The sequence below is a fragment of the Xenopus tropicalis genome, chromosome 4 (assembly GCF_000004195.4).
Source record: "Xenopus tropicalis strain Nigerian chromosome 4, UCB_Xtro_10.0, whole genome shotgun sequence".
NCBI lineage: Eukaryota > Metazoa > Chordata > Amphibia > Anura > Pipidae > Xenopus > Xenopus tropicalis.
In genome coordinates, this window is record NC_030680.2 from 94,486,062 (window position 1) to 94,512,077 (window position 26,016).

The window sequence follows — 26,016 nt, forward strand, 5'->3', positions numbered from 1 at the left end:
CAGAAATTCTGACTGATGTATGGCTGAAATTGTTGCTCTTGGCTGCCCTGGATACAGATTTAAACTAGTTTCTTTTTCCTCCCTTTACAGTAATCGTTAAAAATACTAATAAACTCTAAAATGTTATTCTGGAATGTAAGATTTTTAAAATGACTCTTATTTGGGAAGGTAGGCTAATAAAATGACAGACACAACATAGCATTTAAACAAAATACTTACCTAATCAGCATAATAAAAAAACATGATTGAACAGCACTACTACCAGGTAAGGCTTACTAATCATGACCTTTAACGTTGGAGTAGTAAAAAAAATGCTGTGTGCATCTTTTAATTTGTGACGAATTGTAACCCACAAATGGGCCGAATGCGTCCGATTGCGTTTTTTTTGGAATGATCGGTATTTTGCAAGTTTTAACGCTACGAAAAAGGCGCGACTTTTGGCGCAAGTTTTAACGCTACGAAAAAATCGCCAGATTTTGCGCAACTTTCGGAATGGCTACGAAAAACTCGCGTTTTTTCGCGCAAATCGTATTGGTAACGAAAAAGTCGCGATAATTTCCGAAAAGTCGTAAAGTCGCCGAAAAAATCGCAAAAAATACGAAAAAGTCGCAAAATGTTCGTTTTCCAATCGGAATTTTTCCAATTCGGATTCGAATTCGTGTCTTAGTAAATCAGCCCCTTAGGATTACTTTAACTTACTGGCAACTCAACTCTTATTGGCAATTTTAAATAGTTTGTTTTTTTTATTGTCACAAAATCCAATCCACGCTATGGCACAAGTGTGTTTTGGCCACAGTATTCTCTGTGGATAGAAACTGTTGGATAGAAAATGCTTTTAGTTATCTTCCTTATCATGGACAAAAAAGCTTTCTATGGCACAAAATGTGCCAGGGGGGCCCTGTTTGATAAAATGTATCTGGGAAGCGTCCACCACTCACTGCCAGTGTTGTTCATAGGCAAAGAACTTCCTGCATTTTTCTATGGTGACATTTTTTAAAGCAGCACAGTTGTGATGTTATTCAAATTCACCTGTACCCATCTACAATTTTATAGTTGCCCTAAATTAGTAAACTTTTATTTATTTTATTTTTTTACAAGGGAAGCTGCAATCATCACATTTAAAAACAACCAAAACAAGAAGCATGGAGAACAGGCAATAACATTTCAGCTGGTCCAGGACCGAATATAGTCCTCTGTTCTGATTTACGCAGATTAGTCTGCTGAAAACTGATACTATATCAAATATTGATTATGCTTAACTCATGCTTAACTTTGTACATGACCTTGTGCCCCACTGTGTCTTTCAAAAGCCAAAAGGAAGGTCATATACAAGTAAACATAATAATTTCAAACACTAACCACACAATATTTCATAATAAATACTTGTACTGTTCATTATCAAAATAAAAGATTAACTTTAAAAAAAATGGAAAAAAATAGCATTCCCCATGAAACATAGTAGTTGCTCAGTAAATCCAAGCAAGTATTCCATCATTCTTCACTATCTTTTTTACATTCATAACACTGTATATACTGTATAAGTAATTAACCACTTTTCTGACAGGTTTTGATTTCGCCAAGCTGCATGTTGCCAGCACAAAGAACAAGCTAGTCTACAGATCTGGCAGTCAGGTTCTGGAATACCAGCCAGCCTTAAATTTGTATGATTTATGGTAGGCAAGTCGTTATTATCGTAGGAAAACTGTCTGCTGTCCATTTAAAAAATAACCTGCAGATAAGAACAGACTCAGAAATGGAATAATTTGCTGAGAATAAAACCAAATAATGTCAACCACTTCAGTCTTTGGGTGATGAATATTATTTTACAGTTGAATACAACCATTATTTGACAGTAAAGTTCTGCTTTGAATAGCTGAATACTATCAAGTGCTTCCTATAGCCATGACTGAGCTTTCTACTGAATTTTTTGGACCACTCCAAAAGGTTGATGTAAGCTCCATGACAGAAGTTGCTAAACAGAAAATGTTCTCTCTATTTAAAGAAATTTTCTGTGAGATCCTGGAGCGTCCTGAAAAGAACAGCCAAGCCAGACACTCCATTTCTGTGAAAGGTATTTAATTGAGCAGTACACAGAACAAGAAGGCTACCTCTCTGTGGATGCAGTAGATAGAGTGATCGTCTAAGTGACCGAGGAATTGAGTGTAAAGTCAAAGAGCTAAGCAATTCCCACAAGCAAAAAGTACTGTAAGTAGAGGGGTGACTCCAAACAGAGGGCGAGAGTTATTTTTATGATTTGTGTTCTCTGTACAGGTATGGGACCCATTATCCAGAATGCTTGGGACCTGGGGTATTGCGGATAAGGGGTTTTTCCGTAATTCAGATCTCCTACCTTAATTCTACTAAAAATTATTTAAACTTTAATTAAATCCAATAGGACTGTTTTGGTTCCAATAAGGATTAATTATATCTTAGTTAGGATCAAGTACAAGGTACTGTTTGATTATTACAGAAAAAAAGGAAACCATTTTTAAAAATGTGAATTATTTCATTAGAATGGAGTCTATGGGAGATGGCCTTTCTGTAATTCAGAATTTTCTAGTTAATGGGTTTCCAGATAAGGGGTCCGATACCTCTACTGCAATAGGCACCCCTGTATTTCAATAAACTGCCTTAACAGTGAAGAAAATATCTGTTGTGGATCTCACAAGCTTACATTATATAAATATATCTGTGGGGGGTTTTTGGCTTGGTGTGTGATCTTACACTAATTGCTCAGTAATGCACTCTGTTCGCACTTACATCAATAGCAGTTTTAAAAAATCACGGTTGTTTTAATGGCACTGTGGCAGAAATCCCTGTTCACATACTTGAAAATTATGCAAAATGCTTTAAAAATATCCAGCGATAAGGAATGCCAAATTATTTGATAATATCAGAGCATTCACAAATTCCTTTGTGCATTGCAACTCTAGTGTATGTGTGTGAACAAAGAGGGGAGTCATATGGAGCAAGGGAGCAAGAAGCATTAGACAGCTGGAAGAATTTACACCAACACTGGAGAAAAGAAAATGTTTTAAAGATTAATAGACTGGAAAAAGGATTGACCCAAAACACTTAACACTGTCTTCCTCCATCTCTCTGCACTAAACATAAAATAGACTCTTCACGTGTCCTTTGTATCAAGTCCCTCAGTTTACAATAAGTCACGGAACATGTCAGCAAAGACTGTACATTACTAGCAAAGTTTTTTATCATTAACTATTGTATAAAGCCTCTTGTATGATGGCAGAGAAAAGGCTGGATCAACAGAAAACTATTTCTCTTAGGTGCACAAGTCCAAAGAAAGTACATGGCAAGTTGGGAAGAAGCCAAGTTGGCGAATCAGCAAGGCAGGAAACTAAAAGCAAAGTATATGGAAAGGAGAAACCTGGGCATTCACAGTGCAGAATAAAAGCATGCAAGGAAGCCTGGGAGCATTAAATGCCAGCACGCCTTCATACACCTAATTTTCAATGTATTTTGTTTGTTTTGCATGTTATTACAGCTGGAAAAATTAAATTGAAGCTTTTAGAACCTGTCCTTTACAAGAAAGTTGTACAGTCAAGCTAAAAAAAGTGAATTATGTGAAAGGAAAGTTATTTTAAGATAGTATTAGTGTATTACAGAGAATTAAAAATCAGTAATAAGTAATAAGAATATCAATGAACTAATATCAAGTGACCAGGGGCCTTACCTGTCAAGATGGAACAGTAAGGGCCAGCATAGAAAGGGTTAAACTTTCCAATTCAGTAAGAACTTTAGAATCCACATTCTGAGGAAACCCCTAACAGTAGGTGGTAATTCACAAAGACCCCCTAAAAGGCCATGAAGACAGAATATCTGGCTAGGGAATTGCAAGGTGTAAAGAGCCAGACAGAGCTAAATAACCAGCTGACTAAAATATCATACCTATGCTATAGTGGAGCGGCCTGTCTCAGGGCAGATTTACTGTTAATATGATTTTATGCCCATAAATGTCTATAACATAAATATCTTTTATTATAGATAAAAAAAATCATTGATATCATACAGATAAAAAAACATCCTTGTAGCTAGGGCTACTCAAGGAGACAAGCACTCCCACATTATGATGATCTATCTCGGTGTTACCCAATAAGGTCAGAATAATATGTGTAAGTCTAGGGGTGTTTGGTCTCTATTGTAAGAGAATTTCATTTCCCACCTGATATTCATTTATTTTGTTGTAAACAAACAAGCTGGTTAGAGATCAATGTCACCAGAAATAGACTGTTGCAAAATCGTGACCCATCCTCACCTTTCTCATTGAATGTGTCTGTGACCTACCTCATCCCAACCTGGATATCAATAATCCAGACAACTGGAAAAATCTATGCTTTTGAGGACGAAGCTGCTTTGGGAGTTATATAGAGTTATTTTTTCCATTCTACCTAGAACAGGAATCAAATAAGATCATTCTGTAGATAATGTATGTGGGTTTCTGTATTTTATCCCTTTTAATTTTTGTAACTGTTTGCTATCCTGTATGTCATTTTATAACATTATCTGTATATGCACTGTCCACTTGGGATTATTAAATATAAAATGTACTAAGTTTGTCTTTGCTGTTCTTAATGAACCTGTCTGCTGGTGTGACTGCTAGGGTTCTTAGCTAGTAAGCATAGTAAGATTTGCCTCAGTGTCCAACAGAGAGTTAGGCGTCGGCTGCTTGCCTTGCGACCTTTAAATTCAAGGGGTGGCAGCTTTTAAGATTTGGAGTTTTGCGGCTGTTTTGGGTGTGACTGTCTGTGGGTTCTGCACAGGTTAGTAAGGAACTGAACAGGTAGCATGTTAACCTTTACAGCCACATGCTTTGTCATGTGTGTCCATGGTGGTGTTCATGACAATCCCCATAATTGTTAAACAATTACTGTATAAAGTCACTAATTCTATGGCTGGTTAAATGCACACTATCCAGCCAGACCTAAGATGTTAGGGGTAATCTATGATCCCTAAAGGTGCAAGTGCAGGTGCACTAAAGTGTGCAAAAGTGCGTCCCTTAGTGCTTATTTCCAAAGCACTTGAACCACCTTGGATGCTGTGCTCTGCACTGAGAGCAGGATGAAAAATCAGGCACTTAGTGAAGAGCACAGCACCAGGATGTGCAGCTGAGCACTGACATGGCCCGGTACAGGCTGCACATTCTGCCACTCCTACCTCAGAATGTTGTGCAAAGTAAAGGCAGATAAGGAGCGGGAGGGAAAGATGCCAATATGCCACCCCATGCCTGCCCCTCTTGAATAGAGTGCTGCCTAATGCAGGAAGTGTTCTATTCATAAACCAATCTACAGGTCTCTTCACCCTGAAATGGAGTGCAGTGGCCTGCGGCTATTTACACAATGTCTCACACAGTGGGCAAAGTGTAAAAATTAAGGCAACATTTGGAAATCACAACCATGGGGTTGTGCCTGTTCCTTTTCAGTCATACTTTGCATCCTTTTTATCTGGCTACACCCTCAATAACAAGTAAACCACATCAACATAAATGTTTCATATAGCACCAGAAGGCTATGCAGCATTTTACTAAATTTACAATTATATAAATTGTATTAAAGAATAAAAATAGGATGGGGGCGGGGCTGCTCAAATCCCTAAGCCACTTTACTGGTAGAAAAAAGGGAATTTTTAGAAAATTCTTCTTCTGTTTTTGCCCATGATGGACACAGAGGAATTAGGCATTTTGACCACCACATTTTTACACACTAAAAATGCAGCATCTAAATTGGGCCCCATTGCTGCTACTGAAACTGCATTAAGGAATTTTTCAATTGGGTGAAATCATCAACAACTCCAGCAACTGAATGACTTCTTCTAACATTTGATAATAAAACATTTGCTTACATCAGTCCTTCTCTGTATATTTTTTTTGCCACCAATATGGATTTATGCAGCTTAGTTACCATTAAGTGCACGATGCTGTTCTATTACAGACAAAAAGGAAATCATTTTTAAATATTATTTTCTTAAAATATAGGCTATGGGAAATGGCTTTCACGTAATTTAGAATTTTCTACAACACAGGTTTTCGGACGAGGGATCCTATACCTGTATATGTTTTGTGTGCTATAAAACTTTCTTTCTATAAGACACACTTGCCGTTCACGTAAGTGTTCTTTAGCTCTGTGTTGAAAGAGGGCAGGAGAGGGATTTTCAGCACTAGCTCAAGAAAAGCCAAACTAAATTGGAGATTGTGGAACGGCATATTGCTGCTATCCTCACCTTTTTTTCTGCCCTGATGCCTTTTTTAACATTTTGTTTAGACAAGAATGTTCCCTTTAAATCCAAACAGAGTTGGTCCCTGTATCCGTAAGTATTCCTTTAACATTATTCGCACATAAAATTGACATGTACCAGGACCAAGCTGTGTGTAGTATAGGTTTAAAGTTCTAAGCAAGCTGTACTGTGCCGGAATATTAATTTCCTTTCTAACATTTAAGTGTTCTTGGCTAAGATTCACATTGACGAACGTTAAAGTTTGTTTTCTTTTAAAAGCCGAGTATATTGTAGTCAGAGTTGTGAATAAAATATTACATGACTCACTGCTGTGTGATAGAAAAAAAAAACAAGAATAATTCTCTCTTTCCAAAGATTGTATGTTTAACCTTTAATTGAATATCTCAACAGCAAAAACTGGATTTATGAATCCCCCAAAGAAAGGTTACACAGATCTATGTGAGCCACCTTGTATATGGCCCATACAAAAACACATTTGTGTAAATTCAAGGATCCGCAACCTTGTTATATCACTGGCACATTAAACTAGACTGCAGTTAAAGAATCCATTGACAATAGGGCTGCACCAAAACCAACCATCAAGTTAACTAAGGTAACACTCAAATTTTAGTAAAACTGCAGTCCCTGGGAAATGAATTAACAGACAACCCTGTACCTTGTTCACACCCCAAATATGTCAGTAACAATTAAGGATGCAAAACCCACACTGCTTATGAGTACTTTAAATACAACTTTTTTTTTTAAAGAGACCGAAGGAAAAACGAAGTGTTTTCTTTGCAATTATCTCTTGGTTTGGTCTGGAGTATTGCTGTGTTATCAAGTGTTTTTTACATTGTTGCAAGCTTTTTATTACAGAGGTATTGTTTTTATTATAATGCTATTATGTAAGCAAATACATGCAAATAGCAATGGTGGGGGGGGGGAGAGAAAAAGTTTCGTTAGAAATTAATTTAAAAAAGCAAGCATTGAATGCCAGAATCTGTGACAATCCATGTACTGGCATGATCAAGCATTAGTAACTGTGGCCACAGGAGAAGCATTTATCTCTATCAGGCATATGAGCCAGGGTCTGGCTAACCTAACATCAGGTGTCTGTAACATAGCAGTGTGGCATGCATTACTGAGAGACTTCCAAGTTCCCATAGTGTTATCATGTGCCAGATGTTCTGTTACGTGGTTATCTAAGTAACTTACAAGTGTGTGGCATTTAGAGTCCCCAAAATAAAAAGAGAGCTTGAGCAGTAAGGCCCAGGTTCATTTTATTATATTTAATGCACAAAAATCATTAATTTCCTGTAAATTGTATCCTTAAAAATTGTAGCAATATAAGAGGATTTTAGAAGTCACCTCGGCCTCCCATGATCTTTATACTTCTGTTATTCTTATATTTTATAATAGGGGCGTACATGTGTACATTATAATACATATTTTATAAAAGGTTTTAAAATTGCCATGCAGCCCTCCTACAAAAATCCAATAAATACTTCAAGTATAGTTTATTTCAATCATTGTATCAGGATAATAAATCCTCAGAATAGAAATTATCTAAACTACAGATTAAAGATGAAAGAATTTTTAATTGTCCCCATCAAAATGAATGGTGTTGTATGACTTAATGTGTACATTTTCAGTGTTATTTAGTCTGGAGAATGTATAGAAAGTAGAGAGGTAAAATGTGGTGTATGTGTTTGACATATATACATTTAAAACAGAACGTAAGTGATTATCTTATATTACAGATTTTCTCTTTCTCCCTAAAACCATGTTACACCCTGCACTCCTGCCTAAATAAATTGCCCAGATCTCTACACTCCATTTTGAAGAAAAATAGGCCTGTATCTGTCCGACGTCATCCCCTGAACGAGCGTATGTGAAATGCGTCAGGGGAGGACATTGGGGGCCAGAGGAAGCGGCAATAGGGTCGGGTCTGGGCCACTGGGGCCCACCAAGGCCGGGGCCCAGTCCTACCCTGAAAAGGGTCTGGTAACTAGTACGGTGAGGTACATATGCCAAGTTTGGTATGGTTTAAATTCAATTAGAGGAAAAAATCAGTGGATCAATTCCAATACAAGCGTATTGAGTGACAAAGTATTATAGTTCCAATGTTAATTAAAATCCCACTTTATGCAAATGTTTTTTCCCTCTCCCTCTCATGCCCCTGCTTTGCTTGTCTCCATCTTTTATAAAGAACCTTCACTGAAGTATCTTACTTTGTTTATTGAAACCCATACTTCATTGTACAGTGTGGGTCAAATATATTGGCCTTTTAAAAATAAACCATGATAAAAATTCAGACTTATTCCATGGCTTTGCTCTAATTTAAAGTGAAATACACTTGGCAAGTCTTTTCTGGAAGAAAAATCTGATTCCAAAGCTATTACAAAGTGTCTAAAATTGTCTATGACTTGAGGGGGAAAAAAAAACAAGAAAAAGCAGAGTTTATTCTCACCGGAGCAAATTCTCACAGCTTAGTAACTATCCTTTATAGAGTGTTAAATCTTTGCTTCCTTTGTAAACCTATTCCTCAGGGGAATAGTAAAGCATACTATATTAATTGTCAGAATGAGAGGTGGAAAATTTACAGGCATAAAACAGTGCTCCATGGAATTCCTACCACAAGTGGTTATACTCTATAGACGACCATATAATAGTGATATATTCTCTTTGAGGATTTTTAACTTACACATATATAAGTCAATAGTTAACGTTTATTCCTTTCCTCAAGAGATTGTGTGACCAAAAGTTTGGCTTTCTGCAAGCTCAGTCCAGCAGGTTCATCAATTATTTCCATGTTTTATTTATGTTGTAAGAAATGTGTCTCTGCACTCTGCACAGTGCTGTAGAGTATGTTTGGAAATTTAGATACATTTATATTGCTGCTGACATTACTGTTTCCACTAGTACAATGTGAAATCATAAGGGCCCACCACATATTTCAGCATCTGACAGAAGCTAGACAGGTGACTTAGGCATAGCATATATTTAGAGAAGAAGGAAAAGTCACTTGGGGGTGCCAAAATGTTAGACACCCCCAGCGGCCCATGCGCAGTAGAGTGAAAAGTTGACTCTCTTGTTAAAGTTCAGCTTTTCACTCTACTGCGCATGCACGAGCGCATGAGACAGGAAGAAAGAAGCGCTCGCAGGTACCCCGGGCTGGTGCTGTTCTCTCTTAACAGGGGCACCAGCCCGGGGTACAAGGTAGGCGATTAAAGTCACTGGGGGAGTGCCTAACATTTTGGCACCCCCAAGTGACTTAGCCTTTCCTTCTCCTTTAACACTGGGAACATTGGCTTGGGGGATTGCTTGTAGAGGTGGATTGCAACACAGGTATAGTATCCATTGAAACCTGTTATCCAGAAAACACTAAATTATGGAAAGTCCATCTCCCATAAAGCCCATTTTAAGCAAATAATTTAAACATTATTTTGTCAATTTTTTTTCTGTAATAATAAAACAATACTTTATGATACTTCATGGTAACCAATATGGTGGAAAAACAATCCTATTGTGTAATGTTTAACTGATGTGAAGTTCTGTGGAAATGTGTCGGCGCTATATAAATCATACCTCCCAACTATCACAATTTTTGCGGGACAGTGCCTCTTTTGACAGCTAAAACTGTAGTCCCAGATTCTTACTGAAAAGTCCCTCATTTCCCTTTGATCTCCTGCACTGAAGCTAAAAAAGATACAAATTTAATTAAAAGTAGCTTTTGGCAGAGAGCCCAGAAATCTCAACAAGCATCATCTGCACTCAGAAACATTGTTTCTCGCTTTTAATTAAATAAGTAGCTTTTGGAAGAGAGCCCAGAAAGCTAAAAAGCCCCCTCCCTGCACTGAGATATAACTGTAACTAATAAGCTAAACAGGTCTCTTTGGGGAACTGAGACTTGCATCTTAAAGGGCAATTTCACCTTGTTCAGCAAAACTGTAATAACACATAAAACAGGACCCCAAAACCTCCAGAAATGTGGTCAAACTTTAAATAACCTGCCAAATTTAGTCAAATGGGAGTGGTATTTAGGGTGGTTGAAAAGATGGGCGTGGTCAAACAAATTTTTATTTGTCCCTCTTTCCAATTTTAAAATGTTGGGAGGTATGTATAAATAACAGGAAATATATACAATTTATTTATTTCCAGCTATTTATATAGCACTGACATGCTTCTACAGTGCTTTGTCATCATTCACATCTGCCCCACAGGAACTTACAATATAAGGTCCCTATCACTTTTACACACTATGGTCAGTTTAGTAAGAAGCATAATAACCTGTCTGCATTTTTAGAGCAAGGGAGGCACTATCTGGCAGATAGTGCCCTAGGTGGAATTGAACTCGGGAGCCCAGTGCTACAGAAGTGCTACTCACCTTGCTGACTAAATAAGTTTTGTCAGGCTTTAGGTCTGGTGTTCCAAATTATAAAAAAAAAATATATATATATAGGAATAACTGTACCTGTTTCAGACAGACAGAAAGATAAAGCAAGCAGCACCCCCCCCCCCCCCCCCATTAAAACAGGCAGGCATGGACTTAAATTTCTCCCACAAAGCCACCCTCAAGGCAACCTATCTGTGACAAACAGGCAAAGATGGACAGATACTAAAATTGTGGGTAATCTGTCCTGCAACAGTGACACATCTTATTTTAGAGGCCTGGTAGTATTACAACTGATATATTAATAAAAACATGAATGTCGCATAAGCATAAATAGATTTTAGATTTAAATTGACTCCCTAAAATGCAGAGAACAAATACCAGATGTTTAAAACAGCGCATAAATTGGATTGAATTGCATTAAATAAAAGTCTATTTCTACTTTGCACAACAAGGCTAAATCTCCATTGGGTAGGAAGTGTCAGTGCCTTCTTTTTCTTTATAAGCCAGCTCACTTCTGTTAGAATGAAAGCTCTTCTAAAAGTTCAGTTGACACTGCAGGGATCACACATGGCCGAGCCACTCTTCAAAACTCTAAAAGGAAGCATTCTGTGTGAACGTATCCTGAATGAATTATGTAATTAATATTAATGGGTTTGCCTGTACGACTTCCTTCTTTCTAACGGCGAACAGAAAAATCTTTGTCTGGGGGAAGGAGATGAAAGGGAAACCGTTTTGTCAGGTCCTGTAATCCAGCAAATGTATAACATGAGCCACACCGTGCACTCCTATTTGCATATGACACCTCCAGCTGGGACAGTGGCCCAGTGATTAACGTCTGTTACCATCTCAAAGAGCTGGAGAATAATCTCCCTACAGTTAGCTCTGATTGTCTGATTAGTATTCAGAAGTTTTCAAGAACATTACTGCCTTTGAAGTGGGTAAGGGTTTAATCCAACTTTAAGTGGCTCATTGTTTAGCTGAGCAGGTCATCTCTACGAGCAGGTCCATAGCAATCTTGTTTCAATGGGGCCCAAAAAGGTGCCTGAAATGGTCTGTCTACTAATCCATATCAAGTAAAAAAATTAAAATTACCCATCCCATAATAAATCACTGAAAACAGAATATTATTCAATTTGTCATATTATTTTCCTATGATGGCCCAAAAATACAAAGTAATAGAATGCTAATGAAAAATGTATTGCTTTGCTGATTAAATTGTCCTCAGTGTGAATATAATTGTGTGGTTTGCAATGTTCCATATTAAAAGCTTTATTTATTTTTTACTATCACTGTCTCCATGAAGGCTACGAGGGATTATACCCACATTACTTCATTTATTCCTGCCCAAACCCTGCATGCTGTAAGAGACCCGAGACTTTGGATCTGTCTCTTAGCACCCAGCGTTAACCCCAGAAGTGTAAGAACAGACAATTGTGAGCATGAATGGGCAAAGTTAATCTTGCATATTAAAAAGTCTGTAACAATAACCAACTTTAATCATTTTGAGAAACTTCTAATTTGTACTGGATACCTTCTTAAAGAAATTACAATTACATTTGTTTTAACCTACTGACCCACTATTCTTTTAGCCAGTAAAACAAACTACTGTATCATGATAACCTGTTGAACATAACACAGTAACCTTAATTTGAAAATCTTCTGTATTACATTATTGCTATGCCATTTATTATGTACATTAGAATAAAGCTGCTCACACAAGACTTCTTTTAACCAGTACAGTTTTAATACCTTCAAAGGGTTGTTCACCTTTAAGTTAACTTTAAGTAAGTTATAGAACAGTGATCCCCAGCCAGTGGCTTGTGAGTAACATGTTGCTCACCCGTCCCTTGGTAGTTGCTCCCAGTGGCCTCAATGCAGATGCTTATTTTTGAATTCCTGGCTTTTTATTTACTTATTTCCTACTTTTATTGTTATTCTTATATTGCATTACTTATCTTCCTATGCAGGCTCTCTTCTATTTATTTTTCAGTCTCTCTTTCAAACCACTGCCTGGTTGCTAGGGTAAATAGCTGATGAAATACAAAATAAATAACAAAGACCAACTGATAATTGTCTAAGAATAACAATCTCTATATTATAATAAAAGATAATTTAAGGGTGAACTATTCTTTTAAATAGGTGATTGTGTACCATGTCTTCTGCTTGATATACAAAATGGGTTTCAAGAATACTTTTTAGTTGCTAAAACTTTAGGGCCAAACATATTTGTAACAGAATGTTTTTTCTCAACATTTAAATGTTGATTTGAAGTAAAAAAAAAAAAAAAAAAAGTGTTGTTTTTTTTTGCTTGAGATACCTAGAAATTTACATTAACAATCTGTAATAGTACATCTTGTCCCCACTTATGTAACATACCCAAGTATGTACATAAATTTAGTGATATTACCTGCACCAAAAGCAAAGAAGAAACTTTTGTCCTTGTTCTCCTTAAGAAGTGCAATCACTCTCCTTGCCATCCTCTCATTCCTCTTGTAGATCAGTTCTTGCCTAAAGTAGATATCAATCTCTTGTGCGGTTACTTGTTCATGAGGGGGAAGAGTGACGTTGATAAAATTTGGGAGCTGGAAGGCAAAAAGATGCATAGTTAAGAAAAACACACAGTGCAAAGTCTCGCGTTTTTATGCGTATATCGGCTACATGTGCCTGCACCCGAGTGTATCTCATTCATTCGGGTGCAGGCACATGTAGGAGGCGTAGGGTGGAATTTTCAGCAAGCGCTTTTCCGCTTGCTGAAAATATCCACCCTACACCTCGTCTGGCATTAGCCTAAGATAACACAATAATGATCCTTATCTTACTCACACTTGCTTGTATCAGTTTATTTATTTATTTTTTTTAAACTGCACTTTTTTTCAGCAAGACATTTGTTTCTATAAGGGAGGTGACAGACGGGGAGATTAGTTGCCCCGTGACAAATCTTCGTTGCCACAGGCGACTAATCTCCCTGCAATGCGTCGCTGCGATTTCTGGAAGTCGCCCGAAGTTCGGGCACATTTTTAGAAGTGAAGTAACCCATGGCAACCAATTAAATTTGCTTAAATGACTGTCCCCACAGCTGTCTAAATAAAACCAATCAATGACAGAAACTATGACAGAAATGTTTTTTATTGCTTACTGCCCAATGATCATTTGCCTATATTTAGTATATCAGCCAGAAGGTGTTCCCTGTAGGTTCACTTACACTTCAGAAGGTTGTACTGTTTATTTGATTTAATGTAGACTGTTTTGGAAGAATAGCAACTCAGTGCACAAATTAAGTCTATACAGAACTTCTATAGAAGAACTTGACTGGCCTTCACAGATCCCAGACAGAACACCTGGTTTGGAACACAAATGTAATCCAGGCCTGATTGCCCAGCTTTTTTCATACAAATGGAAATTCCACCAAAAATGACCCTGCATTTAGTGTAAAGCTTTCCTAACAGAAAAGAAGGCAGATAAAAAGGAATGAGGTGTTGGACAAGCAGATGGCCATGTATCCACTTTGGCCAAATAGAGTAGTTTGTGAAGAAACATGTTTCTGAGGTCATTTGTCAATATTGATTTGCATAGTTTCTAATCAGTTAGCCATACTTATTATTATTATTAACTACAATTATGGCACAACAAATGTGTACATTTTTACATAATTACAAGATCTTCAAATTACCCTTCAATAGTGCCTGTATTATTTCAAAGCAACCAATCAGAAATTAGCTTGAAGTAAGGCTAATGATCTTACCTATCTCTGTTTTGTGATTCCTGCTTCCCCTCATCCCAGTTTGTACTAAAGACCCGAAAGCTATTTCACAACAACAGGAATCAACATGTCTATAGTACTTTGTACACAACATTTAAAGTCTACACTCAGCTATTAAAAAAGATGTATTATTCTGTCATGCACTCCATTTTATCTGGCTTACACTTCTGCCTATGATACCAGCCCCTTAACGCCCATTACATTAATCATCTTTACTTCTCCTTGACTCTTGGTCTCATTCTTTAAATCTGATATTCACCATGACTCACTTTAGAACAGCAGCTGCTCTTACTGATTTATCTGTCCATTTGCCTTGTTAATGACCAGACACAGATCAGAAACCTCCAACTCAGTCCATGGGAATAGCAAGCAGTTGGCCACAGTAGCACTTATGGGTGTATTCATTTTTAAGGTCTGTATGGGTAAAAGCCAATTTTTTAACATGTGCAAAGTTAGGAAAAAAAAAAAAAAAAAGAAATAAAAATCAGGGACTGGCTGGCATCTTTTTGACAGGCTTATAGAAACTAAATATTTCCTTTTTGTCTGGCTAACAGCAGCCTTTATTTAAACTGTATATACAAGCCCAGTGCACTCCAGAGCAATTTATAGCAATTTTATAGAACTTCCATAAAATGACAGCAAGTTAATCATTCAATTTCTTAACATTTTGACTAAAATTTTAAAAATCTCATCTTCAAGAAAAAAAATGATTTTCCTTAATTAACCCATTAACTAACCAGGTTAGAAGAAAAATGACATTTATTTTGTTTGTTACAATAAAAACATTAATTTACGTTTAAGTAAGCCATGCTGCCAAGTAATCCTATAAGCCACTGTAAGGCTTAAACCCTCCCCAATCAACATAGTTTTTACATGATTTCACCAATTATTTTAAGGGGCTTTACTCAGGAATTCATAGTTTTTGGCTTAAGCTCAGAAAGGGTTATAAAAACATCCAATGGCCTTTTTAGAGATGTCACGAATCAATGAATTAATAGAATTATAACATGATAGATACAAAGCAATATTTTAGTATTTAAAACCTAAAATGTAACCCTTTTTGTGATTATTTTTTTCCAGCAGAATTTGCCCGGCAGCTGTCAACCATACACTGATTATATAAAAATCTGAAATCATACTGTCTGGAACATGAGAGCTGTTGAGATGTTTGTATGTATTTATGGTGTCTCTCTGCCTAGATATTTTAGGTTTGAAAACTATAAATTGAACCCTTTTTATGATTACATTTTTCCAGCAGAATTTGCCCGGCAGCTGCTGACCCTGCACTGATTATACAGAAATCTGCAATCATACTGTCTGTAACATCTTTCTGTCTTTATGGTGTCTCTCTGCCTTGATGTTGCACAGCACTACACACTGGAATCTTTGTATATTAAAACACCTTTATTCACATAATTGGCACAGACCACTACAGCAACATTTCAGGTCCACAATGACTCTTGTCAAATTATGGTATCCCTCTGTACAGCCTATTCAAAAATCTAGGGGAACTGTTCCTGCAAAAGGCTGCTGAGCTCAGATTCAGACTGTAATCAGACTGTATTGTTTAAATATGTAATCCCCTGTGTTGTTCCCACCTTTTAATCTCTGCATTGTTCACCGCCTGCAGTGTTCACACCTCAGGCTCAGGCTGTAATCACCCCATTGTTCCCCTGTTCCCACCTCAGGAGCAGTAGAAACCCACAAATAATCCCTGCATACTACAAAAAGAACATATACTGAGGTGGTACTGCAATTAAAATTTTAATATATAGTTATTGTGCAGACTGTAGGAGCAGTGTCAGCATTGTGTCACTGTAGGCTGCCTGTGTGTGCCATACACACAGGCAGCATAGGGCAAGCAAAGTATGGCACACACAGGCAGGGTAGGGAAGGCAGAGTATGGCACACACAGGCAGAGTAGGGCAGGCAGAGTATGACACACACAGGCCAAGAATGGCACAAACCAGCCAAGAATGGCACACACAGTGAAAGTATGGCACACACAGGCAGGGTAGGGAAGGCAGAGTATGGCACACACAGGCAGGGTAGGGAAGGCAGAGTATGGCACACACAGGCAGGGTAGGGCAGGCAGAGTATGGCACACACAGGCCAAGTATGGCACAAACCAGCCAAGAATGGCACACACAGTGAAAGTATGGCACGCAGGCAGGGTAGGGAAGGCAGAGTATGGCACACACAGGCAGGGTAGGGAAGGCAGAGTATGGCACACACAAAGGCAGGGTAGGGCAGGCAGAGTATGGTACACACACAGGCAGGGTAGGGCGGCAGAATATGGCAGGTTTTTGCTGTACTACAACCATTAATATGGGTATGGTCATGTGATAACATGGGTGTGGTTTCAAGTGGGTGCAGTTTCAAAAAGGGGAGTGGTCAAAACTGGCTTCCATTATCGGCCCTCCACCACGTAGGTCGGAAAAATTCCGGCCCTCGGTACAACAGAAGTTGGACAGCACTGGTCTAAGGCAATAGAATTTACAGATGATTAAAATAGTACAATGACACAGTAACACCTAAAAAGAAATCAAACAAAAAAGAACAAAAAAATTAATTCACCTTTTCAACATTTCCATCATTATTGAAGCTGGGCAACAACGTCAAACTTTGACACCGTTTGCTGCTTAAATATATCGCAATATATGAACAAACAATTCCTGTTTTGTTTAAAGAGGAGTGTATATTTAGTAGCTTAAGGGCACACAGGGAGATTAGTCGCCCGTGATAAATCTTCACAACCGCAGGCGACTAATCCCTCCGATATGCCATCCCTCCAGCAAGAATGTAAATTGCCGGTGGGATGGCATATGCATCGCTTCGGTTTCCCAAAGTCGCCTGAAGTTTCCTTGCGAGGCAACTTTGGGCGACCGAAGCGATGCATATCCCATCCCACCAGTGATTTACATTCTTGCCGGTGGGATGGCATGTCCGGGAGATTAGTCGCTCACGGTAGTGATGATTTAACGCAGGCGACTAATCTCCCTGCGTGCCACTGCCCTAATACATAGGCTGTCTTAATGTTTCAGTGCAGAAGATCTTGTGTTTGTATGAATTTTGTTGTCACAGCCTCATTGCACCCCTGCGCAATGAGTTAGACGTTAGTGGAGTGTGCAATTTTCCCTTTTTTGAATTGTTCTATTTGAAGGCTACCAGACTAGATGTATTTTGAGGTTTGTTGGTTTGATGGCAGGTTGAAGGAGACCTGACCCCCTAGCAAAAATTGTGGGCCAAATTACCTATCTGTCAAGCACGCTACAGTTCAAATTTTTTCCTTGGGAACAGGCATGATATTTGTTGTTGCAATGTGGGGCACAGCAAGTGTTTTGATGTACCACCGTGGTCAAATAGGAGGAGTTGTTAAAAAAATTATGTTGGACTCAATTGACTACTGTTTCAGCAGGACACAGTTTGCAATCTCCCTAATTTTCTAATCTTCTTATTGATTTTAGTCAAAACATCAAAACATAAACCAATGATTTTTAAAAATAGTTTCTGGGTAAGAATTTGCTGGATGGAAAATGTTCTTAAATACATTAACTATGATCCAAAAAGTAAAATTATTATGTTATATCTTTTATTTGCTGCACTATATTGTAAATAGTGTATTTTTTTATAAACAACATTATCTATTAAGCATTTGTATCTACTACTTATGGCCAGTTTTATACAAATACGTTTTGTTGGAGATGAACAGCTTAAATGGGTTTTTAATTAAACATTTTTGTTTTTTGTTGCTTGGACCTGTATATTCTGCTGATTTGTTCACAATTTAACCAGCACCTAGGCAACTGACCTGTATACATGTGCTTGCCACTATATGTATAGTACAGGCATTTATCTACTTTTACTTATATGTGGGACATACTCAGATTACACTGAAATTACTTAAAATAAAGTATTGTTTAATAAGTGATTCAAGCAGAGGTTGTACAAGTATTTGTTCCCGTTTGCACTGGGGACTATGGAAATGCATGTCAAGTGTCTTTATAACATTTGTCATGTAGTTGGACCTGTATTTGACATGACAGCCAGAATTACTTCCAAACGTAGGTCAAAATAATAGCCAAACACATGTAACAGGCATATACAAATGCATGAATAGCTGCAAGTGAAACACATATGAACAAAATATGTTGCATTTGTAATAAGATCCGAACCATTGACATTCCATAACCATTAACGGACATATATTTTGAAGGAGGGCCAAATATCAAAACATCTGTGTTTTCATACCCTAAAGACTTCATTTGAAATTTTTTTTACAACCCTAATTTTAACCCTTTCCTATGGTGACGTTTTACCACATTATGTATTTATTCAAATTAGGTTAATAGTAAGTTAATGATCACAGCATCCATTAACACATTTTAATATGTTTTACTGTGATTAAAAGCCTCCATGCTAGAATGCCATTGAGACATTACTAAAAACCAGGCTGTAAGAATGCCACGTAAATTAGTTGCAATATATGCAAAGACTGGCCCTACTACTTATGGCATTTTTACATGCACCCAATAAGGTTAGCTTTGGCATTTTTGTATTCATATTTAATTTATCAATTTTAATTTCATATTTAATTTATCAATGAATATGCATATTTTAGCATGGGGTTTAGTTGGGAAACTGCCTTACATATATTATATAAATGTAGAAAAAATATAATATAACATAATTGGCCAGATTTTAAATTAATAAAAACAGTCGTTCCTAATTCACTAAATCAAATACATTATGACAAATAGACAGCTATAACATTTGCGTCAATTCATTAAAAAAAAATTATGTCAAGAAAATGTTTTAGACAGTTAGGAGTATTTTGTTAAATGGGAAAAACTAACAAACCACTGAGAATCCTAGAGAATTCCCCAGTTGAGTATTTCACAGACTAGCCCCCTTTATCTGTTGATCTACATCTGCAGATGGTTCTCTGGCATATGTGTAACATATAAGTCTAAGGAGGTTCACTCCATTTATCAACATGAATGCCTGAGTGCCAGTAAAAGTAGAAAATATAGGGAAACAGGTATAGGATTTGTCATCCAGAATACTGGGGACCTGGGGTTTTGTGGATAAGCAGTCTCTCTGTAATTTGGATCACCATACCTTCAGTGTGCTAAAAACATTTAAACACTAAACCCAATAGGATTTTTTTTACCACCAATATGGATTAAAGCAGCTTAGTTAGGCTAGTTAGGCTTTCTGGATAACACGTTTTTGGATAAGAGATCCCATATCTGTACTGCACTGGTGGTTTTGAATTTGCGTAGAATTATCAAAGCTCCATGGGAGATGGCCTTCTTGTAACTCAAAGATTTCTGGATAACATGTTTCTGGATAAGAGATCCCATACCTGTACTGCATTGGTGTTTTTGAATTTGCGTAAAATTATCAAAGGTCCATGGGAGATGGCCTCCTTGTAACTTGAAGCTTTCTGGATAAGAGATCCCATACCTGTACTGCACTGGTGGTTTTGAATTTGCGTAGAATTATCCAATAAAAAATATATGTATTCATGAATACATATATTTTTTATTTTACATTTTTATATCATTCCTGCCTTTCTAATTATGACATTGTCTCTGTGTTGCTAAAAGCAATCACTCGGTATGGTTGACAATGCGCTTCCCATCTGACTCTTATTTTCATTCCTTTTTTAAAGCATAGTTTTGTAAATTTGCCTGGCTGAAACACAGCTGCTTGTCAGATCCCAGAATTCTGCATCCACTCGAGCTTCTTTTAGAGCCATATTGCTGCTTAGACACATGTGACAGCTTTATTATGTGGTATCACAAAATATTTACTGTGATATTAATCCAATATTATTGTAGTTTTTTCTTAGTATATGTATGTATATATTCAGATTAGTCATCACGTTCTGCACAGTCGACCGTTACAAAAATGATCATTGTGATGAAATATGTGGAGCCTTAAATAATGTTCAGCTTAAAATCCATTAATTTTTCATGGAGTAAAGATTTATGCATAAACATATGTTAACATTTTGAGATTACAAATTCTGTAGTAATCCATACCTCATTGTGACTTCTACTGTGGAATGCTCTCCTAGCGCATGGAACTATTTACTAACTGTTGTGTCCACTAATGTAAACAGGAACTAAACATTTGTCTCCCATATGGATTTCCCTGTGTATTCATAGCATCAAGACATGTTCCGCACTATGGATGATGTTGCTGGTACCAAATGCAACCATAATTACCCATAGGTAGATAGCCTTAATTGAATTATAAGCTTATGCTCCTAAATTTTGTGCAAACTGTTCCCTATTTAAGAAATTACCTATGATACCTGCTCATTCTCATTACTTGGAATTACCGCATGTAAAACACATTACACATTCCAATTATTGTGAATGGGCAGATGCTTCATTGCCTGTGAAGGAGATTTGCTGCCAGGCGATAAATCCCCCTATGTGACAAGACTCTTAAGGTAGCTGTGGTCTGAATACTGTGGCTTGCAGCTAGCTCTAGCCCTTCCTTGGGTCTGCTCTTGCTCCAGTCCGGTTTCTGCTCCAGTACTTCTTTGGTCCTGTACCCGTCCAGTCTGTCTAGTTTTCTCCCAAACAGTTCCTTGAAAGACTCACCACTATACTGCATTGGGGATTTCCCCAAAATCCCTGACAGCATTGTGAGAAAAAAAATAATGATGCAAATTGTTTGAACTTTGTCCTTTTTTAACTAAGCCAATCTACTTTTAACTACCATTTACATTTCCTGAGGGGGTATATACTATTTTTTATGTTCCTTTCCTCTGGGGTTGACTACAGAAGCAATAACTGCGGCTCCTTGTAACACACTGAATTATATTAATTATTGGTGTACAAGGTCTCAGAATTTATGGGGTCCCCTATGCTCCCCCAGTTACATCTTTAATTTTATTGGTTGGTTGAAAAGCAGAAGCAATTTCTTTGCCCTATGTACTGTAAGGATGATACTACATTGTCTCAAAGACATAAATGGCATACCTGGGAAGAATCATGGCTAAATATCACAGCATTGAGGTCCCCACAGTTGTAATGTTTGATAAGATCCTCTGTAGTATATGGAGCTTGGAAACTTCCTGCACGTAGACTTTCATGCTGCAACAATGTTTGATTTAGGGCAAACAAAACCTAAAAACAAATATATAAAAGAGAATCAAAACTGTAATCCATGTTTGTAAAAAGGAAGCAAAACATGATACATGAAATAGCAAGACTTATATTCAAAACTTCTCATTAAAAAAAATAATTAATTATCACAAATACATTATTTTAACTCCTGATTAGTAACCTTTTGATAGGCATTAAATTATGATGCTTTAATTTATTGTGCTCACAGAGGGGCTATAAAAACAGGTGCTAAATTGCACCAGTCAGTTACTATTAGCAACCAATCAGATCTTGCTTGTTGAGCTTATCATCTTTGTTGACCAATAAAGGTATCACCTTTACGCTACTTTTGTTTTGTTTCATATCTATTGTTTTATAGTTTTACCCTATATGCTTTCACTTTCTAATGTTAGTAGACTGTTTAAAGCTTATGGCTCATTGGTTGCTATAGGCAACTTCACTGGTGCAATTTAGCACCTGCATTCATAAATCTGAGCGAGAAAACAGTGTTCTATGTGCTGTTTTTCATTATAGATTTATAAATGCAAGAATTTGAATATCTAAGGCACTATATTGAAGTTTGTGCGTGGTTTGAGCTATCCCAGTAGAATAAAAACTCCCATATGGGTAGAGAATGGAAAAGGACTCTAATCCATTTTTGCGCTAAGGTCTTCCTTCTTTCCTCTACTCTGAATTGGCACCATCAGTGGTGACTAAACCCCCTGCTAAACCCCTTTTTGCCATGTCCCCAACTTGTCACTGTAAAAACCCTTTATATAAAACCTCCTTTCATGTAATCTAAAAGCACACCTTTGAAAAGGTCTGTAGTAGTGTTGTTCTGTGATACTTCAATACAGGTACCTCTTCCAATGTAAACTATTTCAGCTTGGCCAGAGTATCTTTGTAAATGAAAATAAAATGTTCCACCACACTTTTTTTAAAAATTTATTTTTATTTTTCTAATTTATTTATTTCCAAACATAAAAACAAATATACTGCAAATACACTGACTCTCCTGTCTGGCTACACCCTTCCCTATCTTCTTCAGTTGCTCAGGTGTAGCATTATAGTCTCCTATAAAATGTCTGAAGGTGTGTTAAGCTTGTCATTATGCTGGCTTGATATGTCAGCATTAAGGTCTTTAATTTGCTCTAAGGTTTGTTTGTGTTTTCTGAAGCAAAAAAGATTTGCTTAATTCACTCTAATGATGGATATGGTATCGTAACTTTTTTTTCAAGTCTGTATGCCAGTAATTAGGAGGAGGCGGGTGTGAGGTTATAGCTTCATATATTTCCCCTTCTCAACATATCTGGCCCAAAGCCCAGGCCGAGGTTCAGGTTCTGCAGGTCTGTGACTCTACATAAGTAAAGTTAAGTAAACAAATAAGTGTTAAAATAAGTCCTACAAAAGTGTAATGTAGACTTTTAAACCAAGCCTTTCTCCAAGGTAATGCAATAGATTTCAAAGTTTGACACCATCTGTAGAGAACAGTTCTATGAGCACGATTCTCCTAGCCAGCTGACAGCAAATAAGAGTACTGAGCAGAATGCTGCTATTGTGCCCGACCCTTTCCATTACTGTAATTCCCAGGGTAGTGGTGCCCAGATGTTTTTGTTTCATGCTCCTGCTTGTGGTGTATTATTTGATCAGGGGACTTACTTGGCTCAAACACCCCAATCTTAACTGCAGGGCATGCTTAATGTTGGCAACTGGCAAGCTTTTAACTGGCTTGGCCAGTAAAAATGATTCTTAATACCAATGTTATTAATAGGGCAGCAACATACAAATATAAGATCTGTAGCTTTTTCTGAAAAAGTTTACCTCCTGCAGCCTGAGGCTTCAAACCTGAGGGCCTATACATAGGGCAGCAGCTTTAATAAAAAATAAATAAACCTCCCCAGTCACTGCCACATGAAACCTATGGAAATCTGGTGGTGGATTTAGAGGGGTTAGGATGTACAGTAAGAGCACAGGAGGGAAGAGATGTCACTTTCAACAGAACTGATGTCACATATAGAGAAAGTGACATCACTCCCAGTGTGCTCGTGACATCACTTCCTCAACCTGAGGGGGTGCAATTTAGGTCTGGAGCCTAAGTTGACACCGGAAATACAGCACTGTTCTTACTAAATGACTCCTAAGATAAGGTTCTCCCATTGTTTCATTACACATGGTATAGTTCCTGTAGTATTCAGTACAGCATATAAGCCCTATAAAATGTCTGTAAGATGCTGGATATATCTTCAAGGGCATGCAGAAATTCAAGTAAGAAGTAAGACAAGGAAAATATTGGTTCACTATGTTTGGTTATTATTTTGGCGAGTTATTCATATTCAGACTTTTTGCCCGATCAGAAACTCCCCAGAGAGGATAAACTTCTTTGCAAAGCCCAGAAAAACAGAGCGATTTCAGCAACTCTAACTTGTTCCAGTAGACAAATACAAAGGGGGGGGGGGAAATAATGTGTGGCACAACAATACTGATTTTCCCTTTAAATGTTTTTTATTTGGTGAATAAAAGATTTACTTCTAATTTAAGGGTTTATAAAGGAAATATCATTCTATGTAACTTTGCTATATACATTCATTAAATGGGTTTCAATGCTTATTTGTAAGTGTAATTGTCACTGAAAATGGTATCTGTCTGTGCCACGCTGTTTTCTGCACTGCTGTTTATGACAATTGAAACAATACAATACAAGTCAGCTAATTAACAGGCCTGTGAGGAACCATACAAAGCATTGCAGGAAAAATGTCAAGGCCAGAGGAGAGGTGATTTCTGATACACTGTGTCTAGAATCAGAACCAGCAGTGTACAAAAGAATAGAAAAATACTACTTTCAATTGGAGTTTTTTAATTAGGGCAAATGTTATTTTTGTGTTTATATCCCATTTCCATTTTCAGTCTACATAAATGCCAAAATCAACAACCATATCATACTTGCATAAAAAGGCTTAAAATCATCTTATAAGATAAAAGTACCCTAGATTACATTCTGCCCTTTCTCCCAGTGTAGAGAAGTCTTAGAAGTTATATGCATTCCATCAGCGGAAGCCTGTCATTACTGTAAAACTGGGCAGTATAGAGTATTGTTCTCAATTAAGGATAAGAAAGAATTTAATCAAAAAGAAAAGCAAGTTAAAGGATTTTTTTTTCTGCAACATAAGTTACCCGCTTTAAAATCTCAAAACAAAACTATTTCAGATCTTCTTGCTATCAAGCAGACAGCCTGTTTAAAGAAAGTAAAATTTCTGGTAATACCAAATAACTTACTTTTATAGAGGTGATGATCTCTGGAGACTGTTGGTACCATTTAGGATAAACCGTTAATATGATTTATAAATTGCAAATGTACTGCAATGAATCATTTTTACTGGGCTTCTTACATTTAGGAAATTTAGGATTTGCATTCAAAATTTAAACAGGCTGGTTAGCTGTCAACCAGTTAGGGTAAACTAACACATGTGGAGGTTTGATTCCTGTGGTCCTGTCAAAATGCCCTGAACCACTGATAGCCACTTGAAGTGAATGGAAATGTTGCCCATGGGGAATATTAGTGAAGATTGTGAAAGTCAGCATTCTCTCTCCATTTTTGCTGTGGTACCCCTACCGCTGCTTGTCTTCCATTCACAAGAATGAGAAATGACAGCCCATGGTTCAATGGGTTTTCATCAAAATATGCAGAAAGCTTGGAATTACCACACTATGCAGATCTAAAACACCTTAAAGTATACTGATGTCGAGTTCCTAATAAAGAGCAGAGTCACTCTTTGATTTCAGAACAGCTTCAGTCTTTTTCGAAATGCTGTCATACTGCTATTACTATTATGTATCCATTTTTATGTATAACAATTGCTAACACACAAATTTGGGTGAAGGTAAAAAAGACCAGATATGGGGGAAAAACTAACTTGTCCAAATGACTAAACGACCGATCGCTATGGTACAAACATAGCCAGGATGATAATTTGGAGCCCGTGCATGGTCAGAAAATCGTGCAAAACTATGTACATACAAGTATTGGTGCGTGTATGAGCAGCTTTAGGCTCCTACCACATGGGATGGATTCTTGGCCTGTATAAAAACACAGGCCGAGACTCTGCCACTATGCTTCAAAAAACCTATTGTTGTACCTGCACCCGGAGCTATTGCAAAAACCTTTCCCCTAATTTAGTTCCCGTTTTTTCCATAGGCTTTTATAAAGTTTTCAGGTAATAAACAGTGAGGGTAAGTATTTCTCTTTGAATTGCAGCTGGCTCTGTAGGGAAATCTGGAATTGAATTAAGAAAGAAGATTTTCTCATCAAATTGAATCTGACCCTTTGTATCATGTTTTAAAATATAAGATTTATAATTGCTTACTTAAAAAAAGAGTTTGATATGAGAATTTTCCTTAAATATTACCCCTTCAAAATGTCATGACATAGTTGTATCATATGCTAATCTTTCCATTTGTAATGTTTATTTTTCATTTGTATTTATTTTTCAATTATGCCTAACAAC

At 37.2% G+C, this 26,016-nt stretch overlaps 1 protein-coding gene across 1 annotated transcript in view; it reads right to left on the bottom strand.

The window, feature by feature from the left end:
• The window catches only part of trabd2b (Trab domain containing 2B), a 157,782-nt gene that overhangs the window by 57,895 nt on the left and 73,871 nt on the right, over nt 1–26,016 (bottom strand). Inside the window, exons 3-4 of the mRNA XM_018093581.2 lie at nt 21,389–21,535; nt 13,035–13,209 (exon numbers count right to left, since the gene is read on the bottom strand). Coding sequence (XP_017949070.1) covers nt 13,035–13,209; nt 21,389–21,535 — 322 coding nt within the window. The remainder of the gene's footprint in view (nt 1–13,034; nt 13,210–21,388; nt 21,536–26,016) is intronic.